This window comes from Drosophila grimshawi, unplaced genomic scaffold (genome assembly GCF_018153295.1).
Source record: "Drosophila grimshawi isolate 15287-2541.00 unplaced genomic scaffold, ASM1815329v1 contig_848, whole genome shotgun sequence".
Classification (NCBI taxonomy): domain Eukaryota; kingdom Metazoa; phylum Arthropoda; class Insecta; order Diptera; family Drosophilidae; genus Drosophila; species Drosophila grimshawi.
The window spans coordinates 10080434-10093231 of record NW_025063692.1 but is presented as its reverse complement, the minus strand read 5'-3'; the positions used below and the strand labels follow the sequence as shown (position 1 = coordinate 10093231).

General features: G+C 37.4%; 1 protein-coding gene across 1 annotated transcript in view; it reads left to right on the top strand.

The window, feature by feature from the left end:
- Positions 1-12798, top strand: part of LOC6566010 (allatostatin-A receptor) — an 88903-nt gene that overhangs the window by 53252 nt on the left and 22853 nt on the right. The window contains exon 3 of the mRNA XM_001992390.3: positions 10241-10924. Within this exon, the coding sequence (XP_001992426.1) occupies positions 10507-10924 (418 nt within the window). The 5' untranslated portion in view covers positions 10241-10506. The remainder of the gene's footprint in view (positions 1-10240; positions 10925-12798) is intronic.

Genomic DNA, 12798 nt, shown 5'->3' with positions numbered 1-12798 from the left:
TTAACAGCATGCACCTTATGAAGTTTGCATAATTTGCATAATCGTTATTAGGTGGTATCTGATTATATTGTCATACGTGTCGTATGTGTAATGTTCAGACGTTTATACTCATTTGAATGTCGAACAACAAACGTTGGAAATGTCTGCTCATCTGGATTCGTAGCTCGACACAAAAGTTTGCCAATTATGTGACATCGTTGTGGCCACATTGCGTGGCACCACAGGCCGACATCTACAACAATTGCAATCCAATGTGGGGTGGCGAAGGCATCACTGCACAATTGCTTTTTCCGCTGGCCACTAAGATGAGTACAGGACAGTGAAGCAGTGAACTGTGTTTAGCTTGTGTTGGTGTCCTGCTTGCTGGTCTTTTGTGCTGTTTGTTCAGTTATTTCTTTCTGGGCAGTTGCACATGTCGCTGCTCGTTTAGCTGCCATTTGGTTTGCAACAACACACTTATGTGGGCCACAAACTTTTCCAATATCACGAAAACGCATCACACACGGCTTCACTCACTATCTATATATATAAACCCTCCGCCCTCGTCCCAGCCCGTTAACGTGCTTCTCTCTACAATTCAGCGGCTTATTGTTAACTGTGTCAGTGTCCTGAACCAGGTAGATGCAACTTTTACTGTTTCACATGTGTGGCAATGTTTTTATTCGTGCTTCATTTTTTGTTTGCTATCAACTTATCATGCTGTCGACCATTTTCAGTTGTCTGTTGTTTCTGCCTTGCCCCTTTCAGCCAACTGGACAGAATTGATTGACCATTATAGCTCCAGATGGCAGAGAAAAGTGTGTCAAATGATTGGGGTTGCACACATCCCAGAAACCCTTCGCCATCCCCATTCGCTATAAGACCCCCAACTTGAAAAAGGAGCTCTTTAAAAAAACATTTTAAAAATAGATAAACTGGAAATAAATAGCCCATTTGCAATTAGGGTGTTAGCTAAGTTACATATAGCAGTACAGCATAGACCCTGACCCGGCAGTCTTTCAGTGCTACTAAAAACACATTTCATTATTAGTTTATTTGGTATAGAAGGAAAAGTGAGTTAAGTAAGCAAGTTGTCAATAATATCAATAATAAGCAAGAATGATCGGTTTTCTTAGGCACGGCGATGATAGACTTGCAGACTTGCAGAGTAAATCGATTGATTTTAAAATTTCTTCATATGTATATTAAACAAAAACGACCGAATGGTGTTGATGTTTGGTTGAATGATTGCTTTAAATTTGAGCATTTGTCCTGAAACGTGATCACATCAACTTCATTGTTAAATATTCAAATATGCTAATGGAAGTTACGTAATAGTTTCAAATCACTTACTAAATCGCCTGTCGATGTCAGAAATTATGGTCACTGATTATGCTTTATGAATTGTAATGAAACTATTTAAATTAAACACTGTCAGAAACCCAAAGAAACTGTGAACAATTGCCCAAAACCGGTCAGAAACCGTCTAAATAGTTTACAGTTTCGGTAAAGAGATACACAAACCAAGTATTTTATGACAAAACTTTTTGATGGAGGGTTGAAAAGAAGGCTGTCATCAAACTAACTCCTTGTCAGTTTTCAACTATGCTTTTTAATAGCTTGTCATTTAAGTTTGTCTACACATCCCAAATCCGAGCCAAAGTTTTCCATTTAAGTTGAAAATTGTCTAGTGCCTAGTGCAACATTGATGCAAATAAGAAAATCTTTCAAAAGGATGCAGCTGGAACCGAACGCACTTGAAACATTTTATGACGACTTGACACACAATTCCTATTAGAACTACATTTAAATTTATTGGACTCTTGGCTTTTCAAGGATTTTATAACGACATTTCCTGACGTGCAACAGACATAATTAAAAAAATATTTTTACTCCAACCAAAAGGCAAATTAAATTGGAGTCTATGAGTTGTTAGCAGTAACAGTGACAGTAAAGGACAATGGCTTGAAAATTATTTATTTTCAATTCGATGATGATGATGTTCAAAGTAAATTTCCAATTTCGAGTCGCTTTTGTTTAGGCATCAGGTATGAACAGTGCCCCATATAAAAGCGCCGTATAATCTAATCAAAATCCTATGCACGTCCCGCCTGTGGTCACTAGCACATATGCACACATATTTTGTGACACTTTGTGAGGCAACGTGTCTCATCGCTTCTTCAGTGTTTGGCTGACAAAAAAAAAAAGAGAAAGGAAAATGAAAATGCATGCCCAAGATATGCTGCATGTTCGGACATGCCACTGAATGTCCTAGATGCCCAAACATCCACACAATGCAGACATGCAGACAGACCGATGAATAGGACACTCAATGCTTAGGTCAAAGGCAAGGGGATGTGCACAAGGCTGAACACATCGAGCGAGGATATGCAAAAAATAAGAATCAAATAACCCAGCACTCTTCTATCATAATATTCATATCAAGTATGTTCAAGAGTACTTTTTTTTGTGCACAACTATTCAAACAATTCGGAGACCTAAGCAATAAAATTGTTCAGAATTTATGCTACAGGTTACATTGAAAGCGGCAAGGAATAACAGGGGAGAAGGCAGCAGCAGGCAATACGACGCGGAAAACTAAACAAGTGAGAACGTTGCAGTCGGGCGTAATCGACTCCGAAATTCTCTGATACCAATAACTAATACCGACTGATAAAAGCTGCCACAGAATTGGGTGGGTATAGCCAAGAAATAGCGATCTTTGAAGAATGCTCCTAGCAACCTGCCTTCCTAGTTTGGCAGGTGACCGCGTCCCGAAAAACAATCTTTAAAGATGTTTCTAGTAATCTACCTTCACAAAACCAATATACACTTGCACCTTCGATATCAGTGCATAAGAATTGCATAAAATTGAAATGCAGTCTGCGTTGTGGTGATGCCAAGAAGTGTGACTGGAATCCTATGAATGGCCCGTCAGTCAATCGATATGAAAGTAGCAGTCATGATCCAGGGCCTGACTATCAGCCGGAGCGATAAGACCTCGTCATGGACAACTGAGCGAGTGGCTGCACATCTGCAGCAACAGCTGTTCACTTGCATTTTACACACGTAGGCAAACACGGGCGCATAAAGTGGAAACTTGCCTTTCGCACGTCGCAGGCCAACTTTGATTTTTGGCTACCACATCAACAGCCCCGGCCTCCCAGAGCGACCCTTTGTCGTCGCCTCCAAAATTGTTGCTAAAGCTGTAGGCCATCTTCGTGGCTTCAACGTTTGACAGTTAGCCGGCATTACTGACTTTTAGTGGAAACACGTCGCGACAGCAGACCCTAGAGAGAAGTGGAGCGAACGGGCGGACGGGCGGCGGGTGGGTTATGTGTTGTGCTGCCAGTTTGCAATCCTTGGGATGTGTCTGTACGTGTGTGTGTGTGTGTGTGTTTTCATCCCAAAAATGGCACACATAGTTTCCCAGCTTCAAGTGCCTAACTTATATCATCATCACAAAACCATGGGAGCCAAAGGCTATTAATTATAAGTTTTAGTATTTTAAAGTTTTAGAAATATACAAAAAGTAAGTACAAGGAAATTGTTATATAAAAAAAAAAAATAATAATTAAAATTTAAAAAAAAAATTTCGTTTACAAAACTCATAATATGGAACATTTTAATTATGGTATTTTGATAGGCATAAACAGCAGCAATTATAAATGTTCAACTTTGAAACCGCAGCGGTCAAGTTCAGTAATCCGCATTGGCCTTGGCATGAAGACAAAATGACTTAACTCAAACAGAAAGCATTTAAGTTTCAAATTGTTCTTATCAAATGGCACTTCCAGACACTCGCCATCGCTTGAGCGATATAGATAAATAAGTAAAATTCATCATGGACCGCAGCATGTTGTCGAGAGCAATAAAAGTCGGAGGAGTGTGCCCAATGTTCAAGCACAACGAAATGCACTTAACAATCTGAAAAGGCCCTCGAATGAGAAGACTAGGAGTCTTCTGCCAAAACTCAAGCCACAGCATAAGTTATTATGTAGCATGCGAAGGAAGTTAAGAGTTTTAATGACATTTTACTCGTAACCTCGCCACAATTAGCAAATGTGTTTCGCAAATTTCGGGCACTTTTATTAGATTATGTCCCACAGTGCTCATATCGCAGTCGTTATGAGCAAACATCGTGCTCTGTTCTGTGTGTGTGTGTGTTTTGTGTGTGTGTTTTGTGTTTGTATTTGTGCATTGCTTGAACCAATTAGGATATTACATGTCTAAATGGGTTCATTTATACAACACAAATACAAATAAAAACTTTTCGCTCCCGTCCTGGAAGCGCAACTAAAACAAAAAGCGGAAAATCAACGTCAAGTTTAAACTAGTGGGACATCGATCATTAGTCATGCTGGCCCACAGCCGAACCCCACAACTAAACCACCCGCAAATCAATGAAAAATGCTTTTAACTTTTTGTGAAAAGCCCCAACTACCAAAAAAAAAAAAAAAAAGGAAAAGCATAGCGTTTTAGTAAAAGTGCTCTAGCTTAGAGTGCCTGCCTGAGAGATAGCACTAAATAATTAAAAAACAATAAAAGTATGCTTTTAAAGTGAAGCTTGGTCGATATTAAGACCATCTTAAATTGCAGATGTGGAACACTTTTGGAAGCATGCATGAATCAATTTCAAATTAAGTTGCTTTAGATTTATACATAAGTACAGCGTAAAGTTAAATGGGGGCTTGGCACAGGGTATCCCATACTGAAACACTCTCGACTAGAGTAGTCCTGCTTATTTATTTTTAATTGTGCGTACAGTGTTTGAACCTGGTAACACAGTATGCCAGGGTCGAGAACTTTAGACAGACAGCTGCTTAATTCTTTTTAAATCCATTGTGAAACATAGTCAAGAACTTTTGCGAAAGTGTAATTAAAAGTAAATTAGTATTAATTTCGGCATGGTGCCTTTAAAGCGGCACCAAACCGGTAAAATTGGCCCGAGTTTTGGGGCTTTGCCAACATTTTAATCAAATATGTGTCAACGCGGATTTATGAAACTAATTGACTTTAACGGTATCGCCTCGCCTAGCCTAGCCTGGCAAAGTCTCGTTGAGAACCGGTGTCGGCAAGTTGGAGTAAGTGGTTCAGCCGCAGTTGGGTTTCACTGCCGCTTCAGGAGGAATTAATTAAAAAACTTAATCTACTTTGGCCACCAGCCGAAGTGCGTGTCAGAACGTCGACGTATGCCGGATTTGGTGGTTTTGGCGGGTTTGACGGTGTCGGCGGATTGGTTGGTGGCTTGGTGGCTTTGATGCTTTTCCTTTCAATATGCCAGCTAAAGGTTTATCTAGCATATCCACTGAAATCCCATTAAATGCTTGCCTCTTTCGGACTGAACGGTACAAAAGGAGCATAACGCAAACATCCAAATAATTATTGCTCATTCAATGCTTAATTTTATTACGATTACAAAATTGAATTATTGATTTGGCTCATTAAAATGACAGTTTAAAAACAAATATTCGATTTAGAAAGCTCAATGCTTACTGAGCTTAAAACTAATTAAGTTCAACTAGCTCCAATTAGCTAGTTTGTAAAATAGTAGTTAGCTATTAATTAGGCAATTCAACAAATAAATCGCATTTTGATTGCCGTTTTTATTAATATCTGACTTTTTTGATGAGACTTGTTTTTGCTCCGTACAATTTATACCGTTGTAGAGCGAATTATAACTTTGAAGAAAACTTCTCCGACTCCATAAAGTATATATATTCTTGATTAGCAACACAGCCGAGTCGATATAGCCACGTCCGGCCTTCCGTCCATCTGTACGTTTAATTCGATGCAAAGTTTTAAAGTTCTTTCGAATATATAGCTTTTATACGAATGATCGTTCGGGTTTTTAAATGTATAGTAAAATTTAGATCAATTTGACTCCGGTCTACAAGGGTATATAATCTTCGTTGTGCCCAAGTTAGCCATTCTTTCTTTTTATATTTATCCTTCCGCTGACCATTCGTATTCCTTTGAAAGTGGGTTTAATCAACCTTTTTTCCATTTTGTGCACAATTTGATGTGCGGTTGACATATAATAATTGGTGGTTATTAGAGGCGACATACCACACATTCATCACAAGGGTAATCCAACGTGTTTTATTTAATTAGTGATAATTGCTTAATCTCTAAATACAAAATTAATATATGGTAATTTTTTAATATAATTAAAATGTTATCCTCTGTGGACATTTGAATTTGTTTACTTATTAGGCTCACAAATTCCAAATCCAAATAAATCTTTTGATGCGTGTTTAGAGCAAATGGGCTACATAAGTAGATTGAACTCCATTCTACTGAAAAGAGTTGATTGTTTAACTTATTGCTTGATACACAATCATCATAAAATGTTTACATTATACATCCTAGCAATATCTACAAAATATCTATTTAAATTCTTTGAAATTGTGAATGTGTGCTTCTATTATCGATGTATGCATATATATTATTGCAAAGTCATTACATTACAAATGACCTCTATATTCCTTGTTTTTCAATGTTCATTTAAGAATTTCATGGTTACTTATTGAAGAATTTCATGGTTACTTATTGTACATTCATTTTACATAGTACCGACAATTCAATACAGCTTGAACTGATTCCAATTAGCAGACTCAACTGGCTTTGTGTGCAGATGCTTTTAAATCAGCTTTTACATCTATTTTGCAAAAGCAAATTAATACTAATAAATGGGAAGCAGATGTTGCTATTTAAAGCCAGCTACTCTCAGATTTTTCCCCTCTGCCGTTTGCCTGATTTTATAGGACTGTCATAAAAAGCTCAATTAGATTGAACGCAAAACTCATAAAAGCCACATGAGCAGAACCTCCGTCAACTCTTCCTCTCTCTTTCTCTGTCTCTCCCTCCCACTCCCACTCTCTCTCTCAGCGATTTCCTCCACATGTTGAGTAAGTCGTATTAATTGAAATAATTGAAATAAGCAACGCAGCATGCAGCATGTGGTTGAGGTGCATTCATGATTCAATGCCACACATAGGCTGTTTAGCGGCTACATGAATTGCACCTGCAATCATTCATTCAATAGAGTAGTTGTCAATGTGTTGTGCACATTGCTGTTGTTGCAGTTGATGTTGTTGATACCGGTTGATGTAATTAAAGCGGCTCGCCACACACATGCCACATGATGTGAAGCCTACTTGCATATTTTATGCATTGGGTTGTGTAATCTGATTAACTGTCAATCAACTCAATTTAACTGTTAACATTTCGTCGATAAAACTTCTTTTTTTTTTTTGTTCATTCTCATTGACATGAATTGTTAATGAATTAATATAATTTTAATACATTTTTATAGTAATATACATGCGAACTGAGCTTCAAATTAATTTCATTATTCAGTTCATTATTCAAAAATGCGCACAAAGTTAATGTTTCTTAAAGTTCCACAAATTGTTAGAGTATACTTGAAAATGAAAGGTCTTTGGAATATAGCTAAAATTGACAAAGCTGCGCAATCGAAATCAAATCATAAATATAAATCAAATATTAACAAGAAGATTACAGCTTTGTTTTTCTCATTATTGACTGGCAACGCACTTTTATGGATGCTGTCGAAATGTATTTGAGAACCAAATATTGAATAGCGAATGAATGAATGCTGAATAATGTTAAGCGTTTAGGACTATTTTGATTTATGGCTTCTTTGCCAATTGCCTTGCGGCAAAACTGTCTATGGATTGGCGCCCAAATAAAAGAGATATTGCCATCAGCAAAAGTACCATGATATTTAAGCACAGTCATTATGGGTCAAGCGTCCATGAAATTGAATTTCCACTTAATTGTTCAAACACAACAATCTTCATCAATCACTTCCTTGACCAACTTCCGTTCTTACAATCTCTGCGCACTGATTGAGTTAACAATTGGCATCCGATCTGAGCAATCATATCACACAATCCATAGCATCTATGACACCTATGCTATAGTGATCCAATTCCGACATATATACTTCATAAGAATAAGTATATTTAGTATACGAAGTCGGAGAGGTGTCCTTCAATGTGTTCCGCACTTCAGGACGGAATTTACTACCCTCTGCAGCCTTGGCAACACTTAAATTTCAGAGCTACCTACGCACCTAATAACACCAAATAATTAATTAATCGTTATTTCATTTCAAATCATTGACACACACAAATTGACAGAAATGAGACTTAAGCGCAATTAAATTAATATGCAATAAAATAATAAATAATTAAGGCTGTCACTTATGTGCTCAATTGACACTTGTCGTACTTCATGCCAAATGGCCGAGTGGGAAATCTGTTGTGGAACCCGAGCCGACAGTTATAAATAGTAAGATTTACATAATTTATGTATACAGCTAACATATATGTACCTATGTATGTTAGCTGGAAAACCCTATGACACAAGACTATAAAAAACCAACCGAAATGTCGTGCAAAAAGAGACAACTTAATGCCGCTTTCGGCCTCTAACCAAATGCTGTCACGCAAAGTGTTCTTCATTTGAATTACGCAAGCAAATCGTCATTTTGTTTATCGTAGTGTGTTTCATAGTGTGTTCAGAATGTTAATAAAATAGAAAATGTCAAAAATGTCAAAAGTCATTTGATTCAGATCGATTTGTTCAATTATAACTGCGCTGTATTGTTTTCATTGTTCAGGAAGTGAAGCGAAATTGTTGAGAAATTGATTTGCAGAGCGCTTTGACACTGACAGCCAATGAATGAACCCACAGAATTGAGTCATTTTCAATTATGTATGGTCGTTGTCATCGTTTGTCATCGGTGTCTGCCACTTTGTCTCACAGACTTGTGTCATTTCTCTTTATGAGCCTGGCTTAATAATATGTTAATTGACAGCTTAAGCCAACTGTCAGCGCCTTGTGCTCGTTGTCTTAGACACATGACATGGCAGCACATTATACAGACAGACATACATCTGTAGAATACACGTTAGCGATAGGGGGAAAAAGTTGGCATCGAGTGGGCTCGACTTGGAGATACTCTTTACTAAACAACTATTTTAATATAGGAAAAGATGACATCATTCGAGGGTCGATTAAAGTGTTGATTATTTCACTTAAAATATAAAATAATAATAATATTCTGAACAAGAAATTGCAAGAGAGTAATGCCAATCAGTTTTTCTTTTATTTTTTAATGAGTACCGAGTGTAAAGGGGTAGATCGCAATATTTAAATTCATGTGTCGTGTCACTGCTAATTGATACGAACCCCACGGCGTATGCGCAATGCAAATGACAACGGGCGACTGTCCTTGCAATTATATTAAAGTGTATGTAAATGTAGGAAAGATTGCCATAGACCATGCCCAACACTAACAGCTCTTTTGTGGCATGAATTGAAATCAAATTACATTTGGATACAAACATGTTCATGCACATGTGCATATATATATATATATATATATATATATATATATATTCTTTATTTAATTCAGTTATTCATTTATGAAAAGCAACAGACATATAAGTTAATTAATTAAAGATAATTAATGAATTAAATGCAATTTTTTTAAGAGACAAATTCAATTTGCAAACATTTGCGAACATTCTTGAATAACTGAAAAGTGTTATTAATACTGACATGATTATTAAGCATTGTTTACAAGTTGAATTACTGCGATTACATCCATTGCCAATGCTTTTATTGCGCTTGCCGCACACTCCAGATGTTCGCGATGATAATGGTGGGCGCGGTTACTATTATGGCGCCACACAGTATATAATTTAATTTTCCTATAATTCACCCTTAGCGCAGAGTAAGCGCAGCCATTTGCTAGAGTATTATTATGATTATTATTATTATTATTATTGCCAATTGCCACGTTATTCAGATGTCGACTGTCGATGTGGCCACGTAAATTTTTCGCTGTGTTTTGTTATTGCAAAAATGTACATTTACAATAATAAAAAAAAAAACAAGACAACAATAAATTTATGCATCAATTTAACCGCAAATGGAAAATTCAAATTAAAAACGGAGAATGTCAAGCATTTTGATTGTTAATATGTAATTTAATAAATGCTCAACAATCGTATGTATGCCCATTTTAATTTAATAATGCGCACAGTAACATAAAATTCATAAAATATGCATATAACTCGAGATGTTTACACCCTGATTTTACTGTATCTCTGTCTGCTACTATGTATCTGTATGTGTATCTGTATCTGTGTCTGTATATGTAACTGTAACTGTATCTGCACAATCAAAAATGTAAAAACAAATTGCGCTTCAATATCTATTGCAGGCGCATTATTTACGGCCAGCGCTCTCCTCGACTGGCGTTATTTGAATTGTGGAACCACTAAAATGCAAATAAGACCGCTCTTCTAAAACGGGGCGTGGCAATGCGGGCGTGCTAAAAATGTAAAATCAACAATGTGTACACACAAGGCCTGATCAAAAATTTGAATGGAAAACAAAGCCGACTAGCAACAAGCCCAGCAACGTGAACAACAACGAGAGAGAGAGAGCTTCAAGATAATTAATATCTACTTGCGAGGGCATATTAAAATGGGCCTGGCAGTGTTCCTGAGCCTGGGTCTGGGCCCGGGATGTCCTCGCCTCACCGTGGCACTGGCTCTGGCAGTGCTAATTAGCTTCTGGCCAACTGGCAGTCTTGGAGCAGCGGCTGTTGACTGTACCGATTGGTTGAGTCCCAGTGAATGCAGCAACAATAATAACACGGTCACTGGCAAAGGCAACAGCAACAATCACAACAAAATTGGCAACAATGACAGCAACTATATGGCTGGCAGCTCGTCGTTGGACCATCTAAATAGTTCGATGCGGCCAGACAATCTGCTGGAAATGGATCTGGAACGGGACGGAGATAATTGGCCATTGGAGCGAGTCGTCTCCATTATTGTGCCCGTATTCTTTGGCATCATTGGCTTCGCCGGACTCGTTGGCAATGCGCTCGTCATATTGGGTAAGTCCGTTTGTTTTGTAACTCAACCGCATTCGCCCCATCGTAATTGCACTTGCTCAAGCTACCCACTCCGCCGACTGTGAATCTACCTCTTTTTATGGTTAAGGGTCTATAAAAGAGCGGTCCATAAACCCTGTTCGATAGCCAGTTGGCCAATGACTTTTGCCAAATTATGCGTAATAATTGCAAATACAGCCAGCCGGCCGTAATACATCCATAAACATGGCACCCACAGTGCACATAAAAAGCCAACATCCAACTGGACTAATTGATATTTTATATGCCTCAAAATGCGGATACCTATATGCAACATTGCAACTTTACGTGCAGTTCGTCGCACATTGAGCTCGTTCAGTTTACCAATTTTGTTGCACTTCCGCTTGAGTGCCAGATTTTGAGTCATTTGATAAGCGAATGGGCAATAACTTCAGATACAATAAAGTCTGCCTTCTTTAATCCCTTATCAAATATAAATGAAAAGGCTTTACTTGAGAGCAGATGGACTCCTGTCTGTAAGAGTAAGGTAAAGTAAAGCTGTTGCACCATGGATGAAACAATAATATCATTGTCCAATCACAATCAAAATTTAAAAATAGTTCGATTGAAACAACATAACAATATTTAATGCGTTTCATATTGAACTTGTTGTTATCTTGTATTAAAGAGTGGATAAGAATTTGTATTATTAGTGGACGTCTCTCAATTCCATGCCACTCTATATTCAAAGTTGGTAGCGTAATCAAAAACCAAAATACAATTATCCAACGCAAAATTCAGTTAGACGTCCCCTGAGTTGAAAGTCCACAAAAAAATATGATGACAGAATCTGCCAATTTTTATAACGACCAGTCCAAAGTTATAAGTTCATTTGCGGTTTTTACAGAACACACTGAGAAAAATCAATTGTATAGAACGCAAAAATTCTACATAAAATGCCGGCGGTAGCTCAGTTCGATAGGAAAGTGCTTAAGAAAATACATCAAAACCATGTTAAGAGAAATGGAATTTATATATATCAAATAGAATTATATGAATGATTAAAATACTATACTTTTTAGAGGTAATATAAAAGTTGTTGTATATCAAGCAATGCAGAATTGTATATTTTTCAATTAAAAACCAATTTGTAACAGTTTCATTGATGAAAAGAAAATTGTACAGAAATTATTCAATGCTATTGAAGTCCCCAATCGAATCCTTTCAAAATGTTATAAAAGGTCAAATAAACATGCTCATATTTTTCATGAAAGAAATGAGAACCTGACAACAGTCAAGCTGGTAAAGTGGCAAAATGGCAAACTGAAAACTCTAACCACTTTCATGTCCACGCTTGAGTGGCCAATTACAAATTTATAACATGATTTTCTATGTGGCACCTAAAAATTGGTTGCAACCACAGCCAGCCAGCCAGCCAGCCTCTCGCTTTTGGGCAGCTGCTGCTGGGCAACATCATTGGGGACACGTCCCTCGTCCTCGTGTCAAAAGGGATGCCGCCGGCATCATGTGACATAGGACAATGCAAATTGAAGTGGCAATGAGTCAATGCAGATTCTTCGCTATTTTGTTTGTTTGTTTCTTTGTCATCCTAAAACTAAAACATAATTTACAATGAAACAACAAATGAACAACTTGCTTCTTGCTCTTCCGAACTCTCTTTCTTGCTGTACTCATGTTTTCGTTTATACATTTTGGTTTTGGTTTTTTGGCCAAAATTGGTGTTGGCAGATGTCAGAATCTAGTGGCTTGTTGTTGTGTTGTCAGCTGTTCACTGTCATCCTAATCATGTTATTATCATCTAAGATGTGGCTTTCGACCACGAGATATTAACCAAAAAGCTGTTTCTTTTAAGTGCTTGCACAAATGGTTTTTGGGAC